The sequence below is a fragment of the Protopterus annectens genome, chromosome 13.part0 (genome assembly GCF_019279795.1).
Source record: "Protopterus annectens isolate FY-2018-M chromosome 13.part0, PAN1.0, whole genome shotgun sequence".
In the NCBI taxonomy this organism is placed as follows: Eukaryota; Metazoa; Chordata; order Ceratodontiformes; family Protopteridae; genus Protopterus; species Protopterus annectens.
The window spans coordinates 952,187,224-952,213,704 of record NC_056747.1 but is presented as its reverse complement, the minus strand read 5'-3'; the positions used below and the strand labels follow the sequence as shown (position 1 = coordinate 952,213,704).

General features: G+C 39.1%; 1 protein-coding gene across 5 annotated transcripts in view; it reads right to left on the bottom strand.

Annotated features, from left to right (window-relative positions):
• STAT3 (signal transducer and activator of transcription 3) overlaps window positions 1–26,481 on the bottom strand; it is a 1,961,792-nt gene that overhangs the window by 1,539,277 nt on the left and 396,034 nt on the right. For all 5 annotated transcript variants that reach the window (XM_044054713.1, XM_044054714.1, XM_044054715.1 and 2 more), the window contains exon 3: window positions 14,209–14,353. In XM_044054713.1, the coding sequence (XP_043910648.1) occupies window positions 14,209–14,353 (145 nt within the window). The remainder of the gene's footprint in view (window positions 1–14,208; window positions 14,354–26,481) is intronic.

Here is a 26,481-nt window from a genome sequence, read left to right as displayed (position 1 = left end):
TGTTAGATTTTTATTTAAATGTTTGACAGACTCAATCAAAATTAATGTTCTTTTTATGTTAGAAGAATTCCTATTTACTATAAATCCTGTTTGATCTTCATCTATCAAATTTGGTAAAATATATTTTAATCTATCTGCAAATATGGACATGAACATTTTGCAATCTATATTAAGTAAAGAAATGGGTCTATATGACATTTGGTGGGGTCTTTATTAGGCTTAAGTATGGGAGAAATAAAAGTATATTTCCAAGAGGGTGGGATTTTGTTAAATTTTTTAGAGATGTTGAAAACTTCATGTAGTAAATTTAAAGCTTTATTAGGTAATATTTTATATATTTCTGGTATAATGCCATCATTACCTGGGGCTTTAAGTTTTAATTTAATTTGTGTCTAAATATATTTAAGAGATATATAGGTTTGTCTAATATTTTTGTTCTATAGATAATCTTTCATCAGTATATTTATTAATAAAGGCTCTAATATCTTCCTTTGGATCAACTGTATTAGAATTTTGATTACTATTAAAAAACACTCCCTAAATTCAGATAAAATGTTATGCAAGTATGAGACCATCTTTTTTTTTTTAAGGTGAAAATATTTCATTGATGTGGTTAATTTTGTTTAGTCTTTTAGTTTTATTTGCTAGCAACTTTAAAGATTTAGGATTTGTTGAGAAGTTTATTAGTTTAAACTTTTCTAGAATTACTTTTGTTTTAGGATTTAGAATTTCTAAATATTTACTATTTAATGAGTTTATTTCTTTTTGTTTGCCAGTTATATATTTTCCTTTCTTTTGATTAAGCTTTAAATTATCTAGTTTAAGTTGTATATCACTAAGTTCTTTGTCCCATAATTTCCTTTTATTTTGATACCAACTTATCATTTTCCCATATAAATATGCTTTTAAAGCATCCCAGATATATATTTCTGATATGTTATTGGTGTTATTAAGCTCTATAACGTTTTGAATTTCTAATGATATAAACTCTTTAAAGTCTTCTAATTTTTTAATGTAAGCATGCATTCTTTTGATTTGAATACTATAATAATTATTAATGAATATTTCAAATGTTATAGAATTATGGTCAGAAAGAGGACAATATATTACTTCAGTTTTGATTAAGGAGTCTGTTAAATCTTTAGAAATCAAAGCTCTAACTATTCTAGAGTGTGAGTTATGCCTATGAGAATAAAAGGTATAAAATAATGAATTTGAGTCAGCAAAATTATTGACCCCAGGTCAATAAAGTCATTTAACTTTCTAGCAGAAGCTAAAATTTTCCTTTTACCTTTATTAGTAGAGTCATCAGAATCAAGATTGCAATTAAAATCTTCTGCTAGTATTAGGTTTCCTTTTGCAAAATGAAAAAATTGGTCCAAATGTTGTCTAACTGTATTAGTTCCTATACCTGGAATCCAATATATATCGACTAAAGTATATATATTTTTTATTTAATTCTATTGTAGCACAAAACATTCCTTTATTATCCTTGTAAACATCAATTATTTTAGGCAAGGGTAGTGAATTAGTCCATATAATAGTCACTCCTCTCTTCTTTTGAGAGTGTTCTGAGCTTATCAAAACAGAATAAGATTTATTAAGTTTAGATAGCTCTAAAGATAATAAGTAGGTTTCTTGTAGAAATATTAGTTGTGAATTATGAAGCTTACATTATTTAAATACATTTCCTTTCTTACTTGGATTATTCAAACCATTGATGTTGATTGAAATACCTTTTATTATTGACATCTTAGAATAAGTTATATGTAAAAGATCTTATCCATCGAGTTATGTAATTATAATAAGTAAAAGGAATACTATACATTTCCCATATGGATAGAACAAAAATACTAATCAGATAATTTTGAATATACTTTCTATTCATCTTAATGGTGAACATTAATAAAACAATTAAAAAACTTTTGTTAAAAGAAAACTTTAAAATAATATTTACAACCCTGTCTTTTCTGGAGTTTAAAACTCCTAATTTAGGTGACATACTATCACCTAAATTAATCCTCAAACTAGTAGCAACATCAAACCAGCTTCCGTCTTAATATAATGTTAATCTTCAAACAAGAGAATATTTTATCTTCCTATCTCTGTTTTGTGTGAGTAAAGGTAGAACAATTACTAATACATCTATTATATTTAAAAAACTCTAGTTATCAAGGAGAAGAACATTTTCTTGAAATTCTAATTAACTACTAACCACATAATAAATAGAATTTAAACAATTAAATATAGATAAACATTCCTTTAGACTAAACATATAACTTTAACCATCCTTTGCTACATTCTTATTCAATTTCTAACTATATTAAATTATTGAAATATATGACATTACACAGCTTTTCTATTCTTTCAAAATTGTATCCAATTTAGAAAGTATGTGAGAAAAGAAATTTTTAATAAAATATAAAACTGTCATATATAATCTAGATAATGCAATGAATAGTTATTCATAACAGTTGACTATAGTTGAATGTGAAGAGATGAATTTAAATAATCTTCAAAAAAATAAAATATTTACATATCATGTGCCAAACTATGTATCTTTTAAGTTTAAAGTCCCAAAAATTTCTGTATAATTCCAACTGAAGTATCTTCATTTATTACTACTGTAATCGGATGTTGCAGGAATCCAGATGTAAAGCTATTAATTAAATTACTCTGTATTTACTAATTGCGGAGTTCTTTCTTCAGTTCCAATGTTAGTAAAGGATCGTTAAGACTTACTTCGACATTTTATTGACATTATTATTAATCTGGAAAGACAGCTAATACATAAAAGTAACTGCAGTAGTTTTACATACTTTCTTGTTAGAAGCAGTTTTATTTAGGTGGGATCCAAAAGTATTACCAAAGTATGTTTACTTTATACCCAATGTCTGAAGGAGTATAATTTACCTTAAAATAGGATATACTATCTGTCTGAGGAGGTATATTTTACTACTGGGTAAGGTATACCAACTATTTGAGAAAGTATAATTTACCACCGGGATGGATACATTAAATTGAATCTTCTTGTCCCCAGATTGTAGAGCTGCTTACCTTTATCACTACACTGGATTTATTATGATGAGAGTATGAATATCTATATCTTGTCATTTAAATAGTGAGTCACAGTAATCATCAGTGTCAATAAGGAAATCAAACTAAAACAAGATCTCTTCAGTACAAAGAAATACATATTTTACAACAAAGTAAACAACTATTGCTATCCCTGTATCACTTCAGCTATATCAAGCTCCATCTGTGAGTTTTATACCATGCCATATAAACTAAATCTGGGAAATAAATGTATAGCTTCTACTAGACAGCTTAACAGAATTCAACGATAGAATATGTGTAAGCATCATATTTATACAATAATGTGCACAAATGCTTCAAATTAACTTCAATTTATATATATATATATATATATATATATATATATATATATATATATATATATATGTACAGTATACATACATACATATATATGTATATTTAGTGTTTTAATCATACACACACACATATATATTAATAGTGGATGGAGCCCTGCTGTGAATCTTAGTGTGTCTGAAAAGTGCACTCCTATCACTGTAGCATCTGATGTCTTTTAAGTGTACTATTAGTGTCAATTTCCCATAAAGCAAAATCTGTTCCACATAAAGGATAAGCCTGTTTATGCAGTGATGTAAATAATCTAGTTATTACTGAATGTAAGTAGTATGTGGATTTCAAAGGTGTTAGTGTATTAATGGAGGTGAAATGTTTCATCACGCAAACTACTTCATATTTCCGGTGCTACATGGTTGACAGCCCCTTAAGTATCTGAATACTACCTGTGTAAATATACATAATTTCAGATTTGAAATGTGATAACTATTGTCCTATAATGATAGAATTTTTAATTAGGTCCTGAAAGAAACTGACATCAAAAAGATTATGCCAGTGTATCTATATGTCCTCATTGATAAAAAAAACTATTTGAAACATAAGTGTTAATTAATATGATAGAGGTGTACACCTCCATTTCATTCTTGTCTGATAATTTGGATGCTTAATTGCGAAAGTTAGTCATTTTACTAGTACTTTGCTAAGTGACAGTGTTTAAACATTTACTATATTACTATAACATCTGATATAACATACAGTGCTTGATATGGAAGGTAAAATTTGTATTTGCTTAATAACATCATGCAAATAGGCGAGACATTGTTCAGGCTGCTGCTCATTGCATATCGCTCTGTATCTCATCTTATGTATCCACCACTCCCGTCTAGTCCACAGAAATACAATGATTTTTTTAGCTGGTAAAAAAGCATTTTATACTCTGTGCTAGTGCCTGATGATACCGTGAATATACCCTAAATTATATCTACCCATTTTGGAAAAAAAATGTTATAAAATTTTACCCTTTTGAAAAACAAACCATTTCCATGCATATGATTTTTATCATAGCTAACAATTAAAGGGGAAAAGTTATTAATCAACTCAAGTTTACTAAGTAGCCTATGGAATCAAACAAACAAGGTGACTTTTAGTGTCTTTTCAGGTTTTTTGTCTGAGGCAGGTAGTTGAAACAAGTGAAACATTCTTTATGTGATCTGTGCTAAATGCAAGAGGGCTGTCACATATATATATATATATATATATATACATATATATATACATATATATATATATATATATATATATATATATATATATGTATGTATGTATACAAAGCTATAAGTACCATAGATACAGATATCACATACTCTATTGGTTAAAAAGTAGTCACTGCTTGAAAAAAACGCTAGCTGCATTGTAACCCCATCCTCCGTTCTGCTTGAATGGGGTAAATAACAGAGTGCACTGATTTTACTCATGGGTACTGAATGTGCTTTCACATATCACAGCATGTAAAGAAGCTACTGGAATATTAAGTTGCAATACTTTTCTTGAAAGTATCCTTCTCTTGCATACTACTTTGGATGGTCTATCTAGGGACCAATGGCTGTTTTTTGGTAGGAAGTCACTACCTGATATTTCTCCTCATCATGATTTCTATTGCAAAGGCGTCTATAATATTCCAAGAAGTTAATCTGTAACACAAAAGCAAGCAAAGGATCGGCTTGTTCAAGTACTCACTTTAAAGGCAACACTGTTTTCAAAGCTATACAGTTGTTTGAGTAATAGGGACACTGGACAAAATATGCCCAGAAACCTAGTCACTGTATCACTACTTACTGCAAATGCAACCAATTAAAATGACTAATTCTGAAAAGTATTTTATCTTCCTTCTCCTTAGGTTGTGCAATGCAGAGTTTGATTATCAAGGTTGGAGAGTACACCCACAGTGAATTTTGCACTACAGGGAGAAAAAATAAATATTTACAGCTCATTCTGACAAATATGATCTACAGTGATGAGTGATCTGATGAATCATTAAGAAGCCACTGTCTCGGTAAATTTTCTCTATGAGAAGTAGTTGTGTTCCTAGATTCTGTAGCCCTTATGGTTGTAACCTCTCATCAAAATAAAAAAAAAAAAAAAAATATATATATATATATATATATATATATATATATATATATATTATTCTGCAATAAAAGGATTTAGATGGTAACGTTTCAACATTCCAAAGCTACGTACCTCACCAAATGAGAGTCCACTAAATGAGAATCAAGAAACGAAAACACAAGAATAAGCTCTCATACACCTTTCATTACCTAAGTATTTATAACCATTAATCTCTGCAAATCCGAAGCAATCATAAAGCAGCATTCATTAATTCCAGGCGAGCTGTTCTATAGCTAGTCAAAAAGATATTCAGAATAAGCTGCTGCCATAACTATTTCATTTATCAAGTAAACAGCATCAAGTTATTTGTAAATTGCAACAAGTGATTTAATAAAATACACAAACAACAAGGAGATAAACTAGAAGCACAATTAGCTATGAATATTAATCTAGATTTAAGAACAGGAATAAATTACTATATAACACTACAACCATCACTAAGCATAACTTTAATAGTAGTAAAATAACATAACTACTAATATAGTAACAAAATAAAAAGATCACCTGGAAATCCAGTTTCCTTTCCCTGACTTATAGGGTCATAATAACTGAATGCTTGTAGATTCAGTTAAAGGTTTTTATTTCTGTACAAGACTGTTTTGATGTTAAAAAGGATTTGAAGAATGATGTATTTTAGCTAGTACTTGTTGAATAATTGAATGCAAGTCATTTTTTGAGCTTGTTTTTAGGATCAAAGGTTTTCAAGGTGTCGTCTGCAATTCAAGGCTAGTATTTGCCCATTCCATGTCTTCAATTCTTTCTATTATTTTTGTTATTTTTAATGAATGAAATGGCAGAGTCTAGATCTTCAGATATTTTATATCCACTTTGATGACAGATTTTTAGCCTTGCAGGGAATAGAAAATTAGTTTTTATTTGATTTTTCTTGAGCTCTTTGAGTAAAGGTAGAAAGATTTTTCTTTTTGAAATCACAGCTGGAGAATAATCATTATCAAATCTAATGACTATCTTTTACTTTGATTGGTGATTTTGCCCATGCTGTCTTTAATACCATCTCTTTGTCAGGAGAAGAGAGAAATTTCACAATGATTTAGTGAAACTGTTTTTGTTATTTTTAGCGGTTACCAAGGATCTATGTGCCCTTTCAACACCATATGAAAAAGCCTTTGGGAGTTCCAAAATTTCAGGTATCCAAGAAGAGAAGAATTTCACCATATCAGTTCCTTCTATGTTGTCAGGTAAGCCAGATATTCGTATGTTGTTTCTTCGTGATCTATTTTCAAGATCATCCACTTTTGATTGAAGGAGGGTGTTCTGTTTTAATAGAAATTCGATGTTATGCTCATTTTCTTGAATTCTGCTGTCTATGTCATTCAGTGCCGTTTCTATTCCAGGTATCTGATTTTTCTGTTGAGTAAGGTCATCATGTATAAGATCCATTTGTTGAGTACATTTCTCCTTAAAATTGTCTATTTTCATATCCATTTTATCTAGTTTTGTTGAAAGTTCTTGTAGGTTAGTTATTAAGGATTGAAGTTCTTTTTTAAAAGTTGATTCTTGATGTGAAGATTTACTGAAGCTCATGTTCTGATGATGAAGATTCCTTGAAAGTATTTGACTGGAAAATTTAATATTTATAAAAAAATGTTTAGATATTATCCTAATATATAGTTTAAAAAATTTGTTTAAGACAAAAAATCCAAAATTAGGATAGATATATTTTTAAAATCCTGTCAAAAAAAGGTCTGAAAGACAGAACGGATAAAAAAATGCTGCTACACAGTAGACATCGTGGCCATGCCCCCTCACAAATAGGTCTTTGAAAGATTGAAAGATTTAAGATTTAAGTTTGAAGATTTAAGATTTAAGTTTGAAGATTCAAAATTTGAAATATGGGAGATGCAGTTCAGCGTCTGCTTCCTTCTCCTTCACAGTGGCAGTGTACCAATTTATTTTAATGTTTTCAGGGCCTTCAAATACTCTTCTGCTATGTAATAACCCTTTTACAACAAAGAAATGCTGTCAACCAGACGACTCCATAAATACAGAAAGCAAAATTATCCTCTGCATGGAAAATGAGTCAACTGAACAGATTGATAAAGGCAAACCACCTACAGAAAGGACTGCTAAAAAATTAAAGCAACTTATTTGTTATACAAAAGTATTTCACAAAGATGTAATCTGGAAATGTTGCAAAGAGCTGATAAAGGGAGATTTGACCTAGACTGCAGATGCATAGCTTTACACTGCATTCCGATGAGGAAATAATGGAGAATATGGGTGGCAACCAGACGAGTTCATCTTAAAACAGATTAGAAAAAAATGTTGAAGAGGGCCTAGAAATACTGTGGCTGAGGCAGCAGTACAGTGCACATCAAAAGAGGCATTCAAAGCTGTTTGGAATATAGCAAACGTGAAATACCATAGGCAATCAATCTGGCTCCTTCAAGAGTGCCCATTTCTTCTATCTCGGCTTTCTTATTGCTCACTGTCAGAAGACGAAAACTTACAGGAGTAAACAGAAGCCAAGGGAGCATGATATAAACAGTACATATATGCAGACTAGTCAGAAGAGTGACAAAGTACAGTTTTGTACCTACCATAAATGTAGATGTCCGAGAGGTATGCATCTGCAGTCCTAACATATGGGTTGTCCTGCCTCAGGCCGCCCTTCGGTCGGCCGGATTCCAAAGTCTGGGTCTGGCCTCGGCTGATGTCGCACTTCACCCGACGTCATAGCTGCTGTGAATTGGGTATAAAGGCATCAGCCGACGCCATTTTCCTCAGTGTTTCTTGCCCCAGATGCCAGGTGCCCTCTAGGAAGGCTAAATTTGGATAAATGCAAATGATTCCAAACAGTAGAGAGCAAACAAAAATAAACATGTATATACATATATACAAACAAATACACCATAATAGATTCCCCCAGCTAGCTACAAGATGGGCAAATACCCTAGGAGTACCACAGAGGGGAAGGAGGGTGGGTAATCTGACTGCAGATGCATACCTCTCGGACATCTACATTTATGGTAGGTACAAAACTGTACTATGTCCTTCAAGGATGCATCTGCAGTCCTAATATATGGGTAGAATACCATAGCCAAACTGGGGGAGGGGGCACTAAGATGATTATGGTGTAGTTAAGATCCCTTGCAAAACAGCAGTTGCAAAACCTGCTCGGGATCTGGAGTATAAAGGTAGATTATAATGCTTGGCAAATGTATGCACGGAGCTCCAAGTAGCAGCTTCTAAAATGTCTTTGGTAGCCACTCCTCATAAAAAAGCTGTAGTAGTGGCTGTAGCCCTTGTGGAGTGAGGTCTGATGTTTTCTGGAGTTGTCTTTCCATGAAAAGAGTAACAAAATCTAATGCAATTTCCTATCCATTTTGAGATGGTCTGTTTTGAAATTGCTTTTCCTTCCATTCCTATTGCATATGCTACCAGAAGCTGGTCAGTTTTTCTATTGTTCTTGGTTCTGTCCAGATAGTAGCGCAATTGCCTGTGCACATCCAAGGTATGTAGTAGTCTTTCCCCCCTGTTCTGTGGGTTGGGGAAGAATGTTGGTAGGTGGATTGCTTGGTTCAATGATACCCTGGAGACCACCTTTGGCATAAAAGTAGGGTTAGTTCTCAAGGACACTCTATCCTGATGGAAGATAAGGAAGGGCTGTACTGCCATTAATGCCTGTAATTCAGAAACCCTTCTTGCTGAAGTGATTGCAAGCAGGAAAGCATTTTCCAAGATAAGAACTGTAATTCTGCTGATGCTGCTGGTTCGAAAGGGGGAAGTGTTAACTTTTCCAGCACAAAGTTAAGGTCCCATGTAGGCAAAGGTGGCTTCCTTGGAGGCTTTATATTTTTAATTCCTCTCAGAAACTGCCTGAGTAGAGGATGAGAGAAGACTGGAGGATCCATGTTGTATTCTGCTGAAATTGCTGATGCATGAATCTTAATGGATGAGTAAGACAGGCCATTGTGAAAAAGTTCTGCTAAATATTCCAGGATGTTAGCTATGTTTGCTAATGATACATTTTATCCTTTTGCTGCACTCCAAATGAGGTATCTTTTCCATTTGGCTGAATGTCTTCCTTGTGGAGGGTCTGCGAGCCTCCAGGATAATGTCTTTAACCCTCTGAGATAAATCTGGGTTATTTTGTTTTATGTAATATTCCAAGCAGCTAGCTGCAGCGTTTTCAAGTTTGGATGTAGGATCTTGAAGTTGTTCTGTGTTAGCAGTAAAGGAACTAGAGGTAGAGGCCATGCGTGTGTCCGAGACATACTCCTCAGTAGCGGGTACCAATGCTGCCTCGGCCAGTCTGGAGCTATCAGGATGATCCTTGGGTGATCTTCTTTGATCTTCAGTAGCACTTTGTGCATCAAAGGAAGAGGTGGGAATGCATATGCTGTCAGGTTTTCCCAACTGAAGGATAGGGAGTCCACCTTCCAAGCAAGTGGGTGGTATGTTCTTGTGCAGAATTTCCTCAATTGGTGGTTGTGTGGGGATGCGAACAGGTCTATTTCTGGTAGTCCCCATTTCTTTGTAATGGATTTGAAGATGTCTGGATGCAGCATCCATTCATGGGCATCCGTGGTAGTTCTGCTTAAGGTGTCTGCTAGTATATTTTCTTTTCCTGGCACAAATATGGCCTGGAGCTGAATGTTGAGGTTCAGGGCCACATTCCACAGGTCCATTGCCATCCGGCATAGAGGATATGAGTGTGTGCCTCCCTGTTTGTTGATATACCACATGACTGTGGTGTTGTCCGTCCTTATCAGCAAATGACCCTGTTGAAGAAACGGTCTGAATGTCTGAATTGCCTGTTTCACTGCCAGCGTCTCTTTTTGATTTATGTGTAGGTTCAGCTGGTCTTGTGTCCATAGGCCTTGTATACACTTGTCCACCATGTGTGCCCCCCAGCCTAGGTCTGAGGCGTCCGTGGTGATAGTCTGGCTTGGGCGAGGTTTGTGGAAAGGCAGTCCTCTGTTCAACCGACAGGCCTGAGCCCACCACAGGAATTCTTGTTTCAGGCATGGAATTATTGGAATCTGGGCTTCTAGACTGTGCTTGTGTTGAGACCATATATTCCTTAGGTACCATTGCAACTTCCTCATATGCAGCCTGGCATGTGGAATCAATATTATGCAGGATGCCATGTAACCCAGGGCTTGCAGGACTTACCTTGCTGTAAGCTGGGTCTGTGTTGTTAATGTCATGAAATAGAGTGGTAGTTGCTTTTGTTTTTCTGCTGTGAGAAATGCCATCTGATTTGAAGTGTCCAGTTCTGCACCCAAGAATGTTATCCTTTGGGATGGTACCAGCCTTGACTTTTTCATGTTGACTGTGTATCCCAGGGCTTGCAGTAGTTGTATAACCTTTTCCAAATCTTTTGTTAATTTGGTCTTGTTGTCCGCTTGTATTAGGCAGTCGTCCAGGTATGGATAAATCTGAATTTCCTGAAGCCTGCAAAGAGCAATTACTGATGCCAGGCATTTCGTGAATACTCTGGGCGCAGTAGATAAGCCAAAGGGCAATGCTGAGAATTGATAATGCTCTGATCCTGCAAGAAATCTGAGGTATCTTTTGCAATCTGGTCGTATAGGGACGTGCAGGTATGCCTCCTTGAGATCTAGAGTCACCAGCCAAGACTCCTTGCCCAGCATGGGAAGAAGTTGCTGTAGGGTCAGCATTTTGAATTTTGGAACAATGAGATATGTGTTCAGAGCGGACAGGTCGAGAATAGGCCTCCATTGGTTTTCTTTCCTTGGTACCAGGAAAGGTCTGGAGTAAAATCCTTGTCCTTGTTCCATAGGCGGTACCTTTTCTATAGCTCTCATCCTTAGTAAGTGGTTGATTTGTCCTAGAGCGTTTGTTTTTTGGTTTGGTGGTAGGTTTGGCATTCCTCTCTTTTTTGGTAGAGTGTGGAAATGAAACCTGTAGCCTTTGCCTATTGTCTGTAAAATCCATTTGTCTCCTGTAATGTAATGCCAGTTTACGGAAAATAAGGCTAGCTTTCCGCCTAAAGGTGCTTCCAGTTGTTCCCTGGTAGGCGGTATCAGAGTCAAGTCATTGTGTCTGTCCTGTGGAAGTGGTAGTAGCTGGATCTGTGGCAGTACTTCTCTGGTTGTTAGGCTGCCACTGACGTCCCCTGTAGGCACCTCTGGATTGACCTCTGCCTCTTGGGCGCCTATTTCTGCCTCTCTGTGCTCTGGTGGTGTCTGGAAAGGACCAATTCTTCGAAGGCCAATTTCTACTAAACCTCGGAGGCTGGACCTGTAAGAAATCCTTGACTGTTTGGACAGATTTTGCTTTTTCTTCCACCTTCTTTAGCACTTGCTGTGCAGGGGAGCCAAACAAACTTTGTTTCTCCATGGGAGCATCTAGGAGTTTTGACTTTACATGGTCTGGTAAGGATTGCTCTTTTAACCATGCATGCCTTCTGATCACTGTTCCAGTCATAGCTGATCTAAAGGAAGCCTCCAGTGCATCATAGCCGCATTTTAAGGAATGATTACTGACCTGCTGAGTGTTATGTACCAAATCCTGAAGGGACTTGCGGTCTATAGGTTCAGGAGAGGATAGTTTTTTATTTAGCTGATCTAACAAAAATTCCTGATACTGAATCATGTGGAATTGACAGTTTAAGGCCCTAGCTGAAAGAGTAGCAGAAGTATAAACTTTTTTACCCCATCTCTCTAATGCTCTAGATTCTCTTTCAGAGGGGAGGGGGTTTTTGGCAGAGGCAGCTGCTACAGCTTTGGGGCCCTGTGAAATGGTTTCAGGATCTGCAATAGGAGCCTTATACAAGGGAAAGTGTGTGTCCGGGACCCTGTAATATCTGTCGGGCTTAGCAGGGGCCGGGGGAAGAGAGTCAGGGGCAGTACAGGCATCATTAAATGCATCATCCACAACTGTTAGTACTGGAGGAATGGCTAAAGGTCTATGCTGTGGTAAATGTAAAAAGGTCCGTAGCCTTTTTCTTATACCTGAAAAGTCCTGGCCCTGCCATTGAAATTGCTCACTCATAGCATGCAAAGTTTCCCCAAAGGAAAATTCCTCAGGAGGAGAGGCAGAAGGAATGGAGTCTTCTGCATCAGAATCCTCATATGGAGAATAAGGGCCTTCTGGAGGATTTGAGTTTTCTGAATCATCCGAGGAATAGTCTGTAGAAACTGGATCCGGGGGCTCTGCTCTAGGCCTCTTCTCTGGAGGGGCCAGAGAGGCCCTGTCTGGGTGAGGTTGGGATCCCCTGATTAAAGAAATGAGATCCTCAGCCAGGTTGAGCATTTGGGAACTAGAGGTAGGCCTGTGTGAGGGGGTTTTAGCAGGCAAGGCCTTAGAAGATTTAGCTGCTTTAGCCCTAGAAAAAGCCTTGATAGACATTGATGCAGGGGGCCTAGCAGCTCCACGTGCAGGAGTAGATATGTCTAAAGGAATAGTATCTGATAAATCCTGGGTGCCTGCTACAGCAGGAGAAATTTCAGTAGCAGATTCAGCCATGCTGTGTGAGGCCTCGGCTGTCGGAGGCAAGCTTTCGGCCGAAGGAAGAACCGAGGACTCTGTTTCAGCCGAAACCGAGACACTCGCGGTTGGCTTAACCGTGGTTTCGGCCGAAACCGCGGACCGATGTCGGTCCTTTTCCTACGCTTTTAGCTAAATGCGAAGTCGGAGTCTCCAGCGGCATTTTGTAAGCAAAAGCGGGACCAAAAAACTCCTCTGCAAACTCCGACCGACGTCTAAGTGTCCGTCGGTTGAAGGAAGCACAGGCTAGACAAGCTGATACGTCGTGGTCTGGGCCTAAGCAAGGAAGGCAGTAAGAGTGGAAATCCTTATGAGGTATTTGTTTCCCACAAGTTAAACAATTATTTACTTTTTCTGACATCGGCTGAGGCAAGAAAGAGTCCCCAACGGGGTACTTAGCTTTTTAGAAGTCTTCGGTAGTAGAAATCTCTGGATCTGACCGACCGGCACTTGCGAACAGCTTCTGCTTGCACATAGCGGCAAGAAAGACTGAGGAAAATGGCGTTGGCTGATGCCTTTATACCCAATTCACAGCAGCTATGACGTCGGGTGAAGTGCGACATCAGCCGAGGCCAGACCCAGACTTTGGAATCCGGCCGACCGAAGGGCTGCCTGAGGCAGGACAACCCATATGTTAGGACTGCAGATGCATCCTTGAAGGACATCAGAAAGCACTAAATTTTAGGGAACATCAAAAGTAAAATTAGTACACAATACGGCACAGTAAAGAAATTATCTACAAGTGAATAAATACCTCATTACTTCACAGTGATATGATAATAGCCTACAGCTGAAAAATGAACATTTGTTTTGCTAATCAACTTCAAATGCACATCATCCTTTCACGTCCACTAGTTTGCCAAATTTGGAGGAGTATGCAAGATAGTATAAAAAACAAATAAGCATGTCAAGACGAATGCAAGTTAACACCGGTTATAATTCCTATGTTTAACCACACAGACCAAGTTTACTTTTGAAAGCAGTTAGAAGATCACTAGAAAGTCAATACACTCAAAGAAAACATTACCTTATAAGTTTTCAGACCACCAACTACTAAACACAGTAGACATCTGCTGAATTTAAAGGCAGAACAAACCCTTCAGATTCAGAAAGCAAGCACAAAATAAAGTGGCAGAATTTATAAAATTTTTTATGCATCTTTATACAATGTACCTGAAGGAATTGCTTGATTCTTCTTAGGTTATGTTGGTACAGAACATTAGATTCCTGCAAAAAGCGACTGTACTGCTGATCAATTTCTCCAAGCAGGTTGTGAAATACCAAGGTGGCATGGGATTCTTTACTTGCAGCATATGCCCTATCAAATAAATGCCAAATCAACATTAATTACATCTTAACACCTGTTATGCCAACAAACTATAAATGCAAAACTCACTCAAACAGAAAACCACAATAAAATATTTGAGAGTTCTAATTTTATATCTATATATATATATATCTATATATATATATATCTATATATATATATATATCTATATATATATATATCTATATATATATATCTATATATATATATCTATATATCTATCTATCTATATATATATATATATATATATATATATATATATATGTGTGTGTGTGTGTGTGTGTATGTATGTATGTGTGTGTGTATGGGTCTGCTTCAAATAAAGACCACTTACCAAAAGACGTTTCTGAGATGAAAACTCTCAAACCTCAGTTTAAGTAAAGATTCGTTCCCGAAACTTTTCCCACAGTAAGTATCCAGTACCAACATGTAACAAAAACTACACCGCACTATCTTCAAACCCCCCCCCCCCCAAACTAAATATACCAACTCCGGGATTGCACTACAGTGGGGAAAAAGGGCAAATTTCCCCATGTTGGCTGACTGGTTACTTGCCATGGAAAATGTGATCACTCGTTAAACTGAGGTTTCGGAGATCTCGTCTCAGCGATGTTGACTTTGAATAAGTGGTCTTTTATTTATCTAAAGTAGACCCATACACACACACACACATTAAAAAAAAAAAAAATATATATATATATATATATGTATATATACACACACCTCAGCCCATCAGAATTATGAAATCCAGTATAAAAAACAAAAGCTAAATTTAACAAAACACCCAAATTACAAAACAAAAAATGCAGTACAAGCACAAAATGCAAATAAATATAAAAATAACATGAAGTATTCAAAAACTTTTTTCAGGAAAAGCACTGTGCTATATACCTACAATGCAGAAGCCTGGTAGTGAAACCTGAATCCCCTGAAATGGGGATATAACTCAGTAGTAGACCATTTGGCTACAAATAAAGAGGTTTCTGGTTCAAATCTGGCTGTCCCTTACAAGGGTGACTTTTGTTCTGACAATTAGCTCATCTGTTTAATTAAAAAAACATGACACTTGTTTTCCAGTCAAGTATGGGTTCTATTTCCATGGTGTTCATTTATTCAGTGATGTTTAAACTACACCAACAGGTATAACGGTTAAGGTCTTTGTTTCTCATTCACAAGGTACAAGGTTCGATACTGACCTCTGGCCAATGCCTGCCTGGAGTCTGCATGCTCTCTCTGTCTCTGTGGGGTTCCTCTCACCTCCAAAACACATACTCAGTGTTAGGGGGAGGGTTGAAATAATGCTTAAGGTGTTTACTTCTCAGACAAGGAACAGGGTTTGATTCTCACCTCTGGAAAACTGGCTAGACATAAAATAGCCCAGAAGAGCAGTTAACCTAGTATTTACCTATGAACTTATAAACCAAGGCAAACTATTACCCCATCACCTATTCCATTCAGAAATCCAAACAAAACACTAGAATCACACAACTACACCAAAAACATCACATACCTATACCAAAAACATCCAAAATACACCAATCAAATGAAAACCAATAGGAATGTACACAAAAACAAAAGAAATGGATGGAAGGAATATATTGGGTTCAGGGCACAATAAATGGAGTATCTGTTACTGTGGGGTATCAAAACTTGGATTATGGCTTGTGTCTGCACCTCTTGTCATAAAACTCATTCCAAAAACCCAAAGTACTAGAAATGTAATTTATTATATACCCTGACTCCCTTCTATTCAATATATGACACACACTCATGCACACACCCAATATCTCTTACTAGCTACTGGGCTGGGTAAAAGTTTGAAATAGCTGCTCCTGCCTACAGTCATGTAAACTGCCACAGTCATCACTGATTTATGTGTAATACTCATACCCCAACAAGGAATGTATGTATTTTCTAAATGTGCCATCAAACAACCAACCAAAAACCTAACTTATAACTTCACATATTAACATGAAAGCAAATAGTAACCTCATTTATACATCTGAAAATAAAAAGAAACCAGCACTCACCAAATATCTCCAAACAAACTTGCACAGAACAGCCAGTGATGAGAAACTGGGAAATACCCGCCACACTAGGAAACAAATGGCCAACTTATACAAATGCCACTGAAACAAAAAAAAAAATCACAAATCACAGCAGATATGATAAAGATATTGAGCAAGACAGGGCATAAATGGCTCCTGAGGGTGCTCAAAGCAGTATGGAGAGAAAACCATACTTCAGGTCTCTTGGGAATAATCACAGTAGTGCTAGTGTTCAAGAAAAAAGGGAACAATCACAATTGTTGACAGTGTAGGGGTATCAAACTCCTATCACTCTGCATAAAATCTCTGAAAAGTCACTGACAAACGAATATGCAGAGTAGTACAAAGTAAGATGGGAAATCAGCAGTTTAGATTCAGATCAGGATGCAGCACAGCTGACAATATTTGCAGTGAGTCAGACAGTTGAGAAAAAGAGTCCAAATGGGCATTCTTAGACTTGGAGAAAGCATACAAGCTCTCACGAGACCTGATTTGGACAGTCCTACTGTGTTTTAAAGTCCCAGAAAAGTACAGTTTTGTACCTACCATAAATGTAGATATTCAAGTGCTAATACAGCTGCAGTCATAACAGATGGGTTTTCCTGCCGTCAGGCGGGTCCTCGGTCGGCCAAATTCCAAAGTCTAGGTCCAGCGTCTGATGTCGTCGCTTCTTCCCTGACAAAAGTGCGACAGGGGTATAAAAGAACCAGCCGACGCCATTTTCTTCAGTTTTTCTTGCCCCAGATGTCAGGTGCCCCCAGAAGGAAGGCAATACATAAATTTATGTAATAATGCAATGCAATATAATCAAAAAACAGTAGTTGCAAGCAAATACACCATAAAAGAATACCCCAATCAGGTTGTATGAGGAGGTGTTATTCATTAGGCCTGTCTCAAGAGGGGAAGGAGGGAGGGAAACCTGGACTGCAGCTGTATTAGCACTCGAACATCTACATTTATGGTAGGTACAAAACTGTACTATGTTCATCGTGTACATAGCTGCAGTCATAACAGATGGGTAGAATCCCAAAGCTAAAAAAAAAAAGGGTGGTAGGCACTAAGTGGAACTAAGAGGAGCCAGGATGCCCTGCAAGACTGCAGTGGCAAAGCCTGCTCTAGATTTGGAGTATAATGGTAGGTTATAGTGCTTGGAGAAAGTATGTACAGAACTCCAAGTGGCTGCTTCCAAAATATCTCTGGTAGGAACCCCCATGAGGAAAGCTGCAGAGGTAGCTGTGGCCCTTGTGGAGTGAGATGTGATGCCTGCAGGTACAGTTTTACCATGAAAAGAGTAACAAAAGCGTATGCAGTGGGCTATCCATTTTGAGATTGTCTGTTTGGAAATAGGCTTCCCTTGAGCACCTGTACCATAGGACACAAAGAGTTGCTCTGATTTTCTGAATGGCTTTGTTCTGTCCAAATAATAACACAGCTGTCGGTGAATGTCCAAGGAATGTAGTAGTCTCTCCCCTTTGTTTTGAGGATTAGGGTAAAAGGTAGGTAAAGTGGATAGCCTGATTCAAGGCTACCCTGGATACTACCTTTGGCATAAAGGAAGGAAGGATTGGTTCGTAAGAAAACTGTCCTGATGGAAAATGATGAAAGGCTGCACAGCCATGAGGGCTTGTAGTTCCGAAACCCTGCGAGCTGAGGTGATAGCCAGAAGGAAGGCTGTTTTCCAGGACAAGTATTGCAGCTCTGTTGAAGCGGCTGGCTCAAAAGGAGGCAAGGTCAGTTTTTCTAGAATTAAATAGAGGTCCCAAGCAGGTACTGGTTGCTTCCTTGGGGGTTTTATATTCTTAGCCCCTCTGAGGAACTGTCTTAAGAGGGGGTGAGAGAATAAAGGAGGATCAGTGTTGTATTCTGCAGAAATGGCTGAGGCATGGATTTTGATGGAGGAGAATGAAAGTCCACTGCTTAGCATCTCAGCTAGGTACTGTAATATTTGAGGTAAATTCAGTATTTCAGGATTCTGACCCTTTTTCTGATTCCAGGCACAAAACCGTTTCCATTTTGCGGAGTAGGCTTTTCTAGTAGAAGGCCTTCTGGCCTCCAAAATGATATCCTGCACCTCCTTGGAGAGTAGGGTCTGTTGTGAATTTAAGGAATCTTCCATGCGGCTAGATTGAGTGTTTTCAGCTGACTGTGAAGAGTTTTGAAGTTGTGCTGAGTCAGTAGAAGAGGCATTAGAGGCAGGATCCATGGTGGGGAATGCGTCAGGCTCCTCAGGAGTGGGTACCAGTGTTGTCTTGGCCAGTCTGGAGCTATGAGAATCATCTTTGGTCTGTCTGCTCTGGCTTTTAATAGAACTTTGGGCAGCAGAGGAAGAGGTGGAAAGGCATAAACTGTCATTGTTGTCCAACTGAAAGAGAGTGCTTCCACTTTCCAGGCCTGTGGATGAAAGGTCCTTGAGCAGAATTTTGTCAATTGGTGATTTCTGTGGATGGCAAAGAGATCTATGTCTGGCTTTCCCCATGTATGACTTATCTTTGTAAAAACTTGAGGATGCAACTTCCATTCGTGTGGATCTGTCATATTTCTGCCAGCGTGTTTTCCTTGCCTGGCAGGTACTGTGCTTGAAGTTGGATTTGTAATTCCAGAGCCATGTTCCAAAGAGACATGGCTAGCCTGCATAGGGGATATGAATGAGTTCCTCCCTGTTTGTTTATGTACCACATTACTGTGGTGTTGTCTGTCCTTATCAATAGCTGGCCTGGATGCAGTAGGTCTTTGAAAGCCATAATAGCATTTATTACTGCTAGCATTTCCTTTTGATTGATGTGTAAGTGCTTTTCTTTTTGGGACCATTTGCCCTGAATGCACCGATCTGTCATGTGCGCCCCCCAGGCGTAGTCCAAGGCGTCTGGTGTGATGACTTGATTTGCTTGAGGCTTGCAGAATGGGAGACCTGTGTTTCTTTGGCATGCTTGAGCCCACCACAGAAATTCCTTTTGAAGACATGGAATCAGTGGTATAATTGTTTCCAAACTGTGGCTGTGTTGAGACCATAAGTTTTTTAGGTACCACTGAAGTTTCCTCAAATGCAGCTTTGCACATGGGATTAGCAGGATGCAAGATGCCATGAATCCCAGAGCCTGCAGGATTTTCCTTGCAGTCAGCCTGGTGAAGGTTGCCAGTTTTCTGAAGTATTGAGTTAGTTGCCCTTGTTTCTCTGGCGTGAGGTAGGCCATCTGGGTATTTGTATTCAAGCTGGCACCCAGGAAAATTGTCTGAGAGGGTATTAGCCTTGATTTCTTTTTGTTGACTGTGTATCCCAGAGAATTCAACAACATTATTACAAACGCCAGATGTTTCAGAAGTATGTGTTTGCTGTCCGCTTGGATCAGGCAGTTGTCCAAATATGGGTATATTTGTATCCCTTGAAGTCTGCAGAAGGCAATTACTGATGCCAGGCATTTCGTGAACACCCTGGGCACAGTAGATAAGCCAAAGGGCAATGCAGAGAATTGATAATGGGTTGAACCTGCAAGAAATCTGAGGTATCTTCTGCAATCTTGTCTGACTGGGACATGCAGGTATGCCTCCTTGAGGTCCAATGTTACCAGCCAAGACTCCTTGCCCAGCATGGGAAGAAGCTGCTGTAATGTGAGCATCTTGAATTTTGAGTGCAGTAAAATGTGTTTAGGATGGATAGGTCCAAAATAGGTCTCCAATCTTTGCCCTTCCTTGGTACCCGGAATAGTCTGGAATAAAAACCTTGACCCTGTTCTTGTGCAGGTACCTCTTGAACAGCTTTCATGTCCATGAGATCTGAAATTTGTTTTTGTGCCTCTGCCCTTTGATTGTGTGGCAGGTTTGGCATGCCTCTCATTTTTGGAAGGGTGTGAAAGTGAAATCTGTAGCCTCTGTCTATAATGTCCAGGATCCATTTCTCTTTTGTGACAATATGCCAATTTTTCGAAAATAATGCCAGTTTTCCGCCTAAAGGTGCTGCCATTTGAGCCTTGCTTAGCATGCAAAGGGGAAAGTCATTGGTTCTGCTTTCTGAATGGCTGTGAACTATCCTCACCACCTCTTTGTGTAGGTGCTTGCCACTGTCTGCCTCTAAATGATCCTTGAGATTGCCCTCTACCCCTCGGGCACCTGTATCTACCTCTTTGGGGTCTGTCCATGGCTGGAAAGGACCAATTTTTTTGAAGGCCAATTTCTACTGAAACGTGGAGGTTGTACCTGTAGGAAATCTTTCACCGTTTGCAATGATTTTGTCTTTTCCTCCATTTTCTTTAATACCTCCTCAGCTTTAACACCAAACAATACATCTTTTTGAAGAGGTGCATCTAGTAATTTAGCTTTGACATGATCTGGTAAGGTTTGCTCTTTGAGCCAAGCATGTCTACGTATGACTGATCCTGTAACAGCAGCTCTACATGAGGCCTCTAAAGCATCAAAACCACATTGCAAGGTATGTTTACCCACTTGCTCTGCACTATGTAACAAATCCTGCAACTCCTTCAAGTCTGGTTGTTCAGGTTGTGACATTTTGCTTTTCAACTGAGATAACAGAAACTGTTGATACTTTAACATATGGAACTGACAGTTTAATGCCCTCATGGTTAAGGTGGCCGAGGTGTATACCTTTTTCCCCCACCTTTCTAAAGCTCTGGAATCTCTCTCTGAAGGTAATGGATTTTTGGCAGTGGAGGCCTTAATTCCCTTGGGGTCCTGTGAAATAGTTTCTGGGTCAGCCACATGGCTTTTGTATAGGAATTGGTGTGAATCAGGAACCCGGTAATACCCGTCAGGCTTGACTGGAGGTGGAGGTAAAGAATCTGGGTTAAGGCTGGCCTCCGAATGCACATCATCTAGTATGTCTAAGACAGGAGGTATAGCCAGAGGCCTGTGCTGAGGGAGCAAGAGGAAATCCCTATGCCTTTTCTTGGAGTCTGAGTACTCTTGGCCTTCCCAGTGGAAGTGTTCCCTCAAGGTATGTAAGGTTTCCCCAAAAGAGTAGTCCTCAGGGGGGGAGACAGAGGGAATTGACTCCTCTGCATCAGAATCTTCAAAAGGGGAGTATGAATGTTCCTGGTCTTCAGAATTTTCTGAAGTAATGGAGGCCTGGTCCGAGGAAGGGTATTCTTCCTCCACTCTGGGCCTTTTGTCCGAGGGGGGTTGAGAACCCCTGATAAGAGTAATCAAATCCTCAGCCATTTTGAGCATCTGCTTTTTAGGCATGGGGCCTTGAGAGGGACCCTGTGGAGCTTGTCTTTTAGTATGCATGGCTGCTTTTGACTTAGTGAAAGCCTTAATGGAAAAAGAAGAAGAAGGCCTGAAGACACCTTGAGAGGTGGCAGGCCTGTCTAAACTCTGAGTTTCCCCGCCAAGAGTGGCTTCGGTATCTGTAGTCGGGGTGTGGGCCGAAGAGCCTGTGACCTCGGGCACAGAAGACACCGCCAATGAAGTGTCATCGGTAGTCAGGGGCTGCGCGGTAGTAGTCGAAGACCTCGTATGTCGGTCCTTATCTTTGCGTCTTTTACTCAAAACGGGAGTCGGAGTATCCGACGACATAATGTAATAAAACTTTTTGCCAAAATAGTGTTGAGCGAACTCCGCCCGACGCTTAATAGCGCGTCTGTTGAATGTAGCACAAAAACGACAGGCCGAGACGTCGTGGTCTGGGCCTAAGCAAGGAATGCAGAGGGAATGAAAATCCTTATGCGGTATTTGCTTCCCACATGAAATGCAATTATTAACTTTGTCTGACATCGGTCTGAGGCAAGAAAAGTTTCAACGGGTACTTAGCTTTCAAGAAGACTTCGGTTGAAAATATTCGTAATCTCAGGAGCTGGCCGACCGGCACTTGCGAACTGCTTCTGCTTCGGGCACCGCGCGGCAAGAAAGACTGAAGAAAATGGCGTCGGCTGGTTCTTTTATACCCCTGTCGCACTGACGTCAGGGAAGAAGTGACGACATCCAACGCTGGACCTAGACTTTGGAATTCGGCAGACCGAGGACCCACCTGACGGCAGGAAAACCCATCTGTTATGACTGCAGCTGTATGCACGATGAACATCATTGATAGAACTACTGCACACTATGCACAAGGACCCAATGACTCAAGTACGAGCAGTGTTTGGTCTCACACAGAGATTCCCAGTGGGAGTGGGGGTGCATCAGGGTTCAGCTGAGCCCACTGCTGTTCATACTGCTGATGGACTACATCAGCAAACGGGTCAGAGGGGCAGATCAACAAAGCTGCTGTATGCAGATGATGTTGTCTTATAGGCAGACTCTGAGCAAGTAGTTCAGCAAAGGATAGAGGAATGGAATGCAAAACTGAAGGCACATGGGATGAAACCAAGTACAGATAAGACAGTTGTAATAGTAGCAACTGAGGGAAATCAGAAGAAGCTGAGAGTTGAGACAGAAGGGAAAATAGTGGAACAGGTTAACAGCTTCAAGTGTCTGGGAGGGGTGGTTGAAGGAGAAGACAAGTCTGAATAAGGAGGTCAAAGCTACAATTAGAGGGGCTGCAGCCAAATGGCACAGAGTGTCGGGGTACTGTATCATAGACAAATGCCAAAGATGATGAAAAGTGAAGTATGCAAAACAGTGGTGTGACCAGCACTTCTGTATGGTACAGAAACATGGGCAGTAAATGCAGAGCAAAAGAGGAAACTAGAGGTGATGGAGATGAAGCACTTGAGCTGGGTGGTAGGACGCTGCTATTGGCTATATTGTGATTGGCTGCAAAGTCTGTCTGATCTACTGCTATTAGCCATATTGCATAAGCACTTAGTTGCTATTACTATGCTTCACTCTCGCCAGCTTAGTGGTATATGTCTGACCAATCGTGAGTTAGTTTTACAGATCAGTTGATTGATTAGACGTTTTTTATGATACGATTTTGTTGGTTGTTTATCATCCACTCGCTTTTCCCTTGGATTGTTTTTTTGGCTATGCTAATTACTCCTTATCCGGTTGGTGTATTTCTGACTTATTCTTATGCAGGTAAGGTGACAGGCTGTGTTGCCACGTGTAATTTTAATGTTTTAATGTTTTATGATCGCTAACCCAGTCAATACTTTCATCAGATCATATGAGTATATTTTTGATTGGATGCGATTTCTTTTTAAAAATCAATGATTCACTATTTGCTTTGCCTATGCATTATTTGCTGTACGTTTTTACTTAGATTTATTTAGTGTATTCTGAGTGAGTAGATATACACCTGAATTGATTTTTAATATGGAAATTTTCAAGCATGAATTTTCTGTACATAACTTTTATCAATTACAATCAAGAACATTCTGGCAAGAATATGAATCTAGAGATACCCTGTAGTAGACTACAACAGTGAAACTACCCATAAAGTACAGTTGTGTACACTTACCATAAATGTAGATGTTCGAGTGTATTCACTGTTGCAGTCATTACATTTGGGAAATCTGCTGGCATGTTGCCCTCAGTCGGCCTAACAAAGTCTTGGGTCCTGCATCGGTTGATGTCCCTTCTTCCATGACGTTAGGTCGTCAGGGGTATAAAATATGCAGCCGACAACATTTTCATCAGTTTTTCTTGCCCCAGATGTCAGGTGCCCCTCAAATGGGGAACAATATATATATATATATATATATATATATATATATATATATATATATATATATATAGATATATATATATAGATATATATATAGATATATATATAGATATATATATGCATGTAATTTAGAACACAAAAAATATACCTCCAAATAAAAGCAAATACAACAAAAAGGCTTTTGAGCATAGTAACAGAAAGAAGAGGTATAAAAAGAGAAAAGTAGGGGGCTGGCGGGTGGGTAACCAGGACTGCAACATTGAATATACTTGAACATCTACATTTATGGTAAGTGTACACAACTGTACTATGTTCTTCATGTTTCACTGTTGCAGTCATTACATTTGGGTAGAATCCCAAAGCTATGGTTGGGAGGATGGAATTATACAGCATTAGGAGCAGCTATAAGGTCCTGCAGGACAGCAGTGGCAAAGCCTTCTCTGGATTTAGAGAAGACAGGTAAATAGCAATGCTCGGTGAACGTATGAACTGAAATCCAGGTAGCAGCTTCTAGAATGTCTCTGGTAGGAACCCCTCTGAAAAAGGCTGCAGAAGTAGATGCAGCCCTGGTGGAATGGGATCTGATCCCCTTGGGAACAGGTTTACCATGATGCATGTAGCAGAAACGAATATAATAGCCTATCCATTTTGAAACTGTCTGCTTTGAGACAAGCCTTTCCCTCTGCCCCTGCAGCAAATGCCACCAGTAGTTGCTCAGATGTTCTTAGAGATTTTGTCCTGTTCAAGTAGAATCTTAGTTGTCTGTGTACATTCAATGAATGCAGAATCCGCTCCCCCTTGTTCTGTGGATTTGGGAAAAAAGTTGGCAGATGAATGGTCTGATTAAGAGCCACACTAGATACCACTTTAGGCATAAAGGTTGGATTGGTCCTGAGCGCTACCCTGTCCGGGTAGAAAATAATAAAAGGCTCCACTGCCATAAGAGCCTGTAGTTCTGAGATCCTTCTAGCTGAAGTGACTGCGAAAAGAAAAGCCGTCTTCCAAGAGAGAAATTTTATGTCTGCAGTAGCAGCTGGCTCAAAAGGAGGCAGTGTGAGTTTTTCCAACACAAAATTGAGGTCCCATGCAGGAGTTGGTGCTCTCCTGGGAGGTCTTAAATTTTTGGCCCCTCTGAGATGCTGCTTTAGCAGGGGATGAGAAAAGAGGGGAGGTTCTGTGTTGTAATGAGCTGAAATGGCAGCTGCGTGGATTTTTATGGAAGAGAAATATAGGCCCTTGTGAAGCATCTCAGTTAAATATTGCAGAATCTGAGGAATATTGGGCATTTCTGTGCTTATTCCTTGTGCCTGATTCCAGGCACAGAATCTTTTTCACTTATCAGCATAAGACTTTCTAGTACTAGACCTTCTAGCCTCCAAAAATGACATCAATCACAGGTTTGCTGAGAGATGTAACTGGTGAAATTAGTTGATTAGCCATGCTGCAAGATTCAGAGTTTGGAGCCGAGTGTGTAGAATTTGAAAGTTCTGCTGAGACAGTAGATAAGGTGTCGGAGGCAGATACCACAGAGGAAGGTGTGACACATTGCGTAGGAGCAGGTACCAGAATTGGCGAGGCCAGTCTGGTGCAATCAGAATAATTTTTGTTTTTTCCTGTCTGACTTTTAGTAATACTTTGGAGAGCAAAGGCAGAGGGGGGGAAACATAGACTGATAGGTTTTCCAGCTGAAGGACAGAGCATCCACTTTCCAAGCTTTTTTGTGATGGATTGTTGTGCAGAATTTGTCCAACTGATAGTTTTGGGGTGAAGCAAAAAGATTTATGTCTGGGCTCCCCATTTGCGTGTCAACATGCTGAAGATTAGCGGATCCAGTTTCCATTCGTGTGGGTCCATAAGAATTCTGCTTAGTTCGTATGCCAGAGTATTTTGCTTTCCTGGCAGGAATTGAGCTTGTAGATGTATTTGGTAAGTCAAGGCTGTGTTCCACAAGGCTATGGCTAGTCTGCAAAGGGGGTAGGAATGGGTACCCCCTGCTTGTTTATGTACCACATGACTGTGGTGTTGTCCGTCTTTATCAGTAGTTGTCCTGGATGAAGAAAGTCCTTGAAAGCTGTCAGAGCATTCTGTACAGCTAGCATCTCTTTTTGGTTGATATGCAGGTGCATTTGATTTGGGCTCCACTCGCCCTGAATGCTGATGCGTCTGTAGTCGGGGTTTGGGTGGAATGAACGACAGCCCCTTGTTTTGGTGACAGGCCTCTGCCCACCATAGGAACTCTTGCTAGAGGCAAGGAATGATAGGAATCATTGTTTCCAGGCTGTGACAATGTTGACTCCATAAGCTTTTTAGGTACCACTGAAGTTTCCTCATATGCAGTCTTGCATATGGAATTAGAAGAATGCAGGAAGCCATGAACCCCAAGGCCTGCAGAATTTGTCTTGCAGAGAACTGGGTTTTTGTGGCCACTTGTTTGAAGTAAGTCATCAAATGGATTTGTTTGTTTGGCGTGAGGTAAGCCATCTGGGCAGTTGTATTCAAGCTTGCACCCAGGA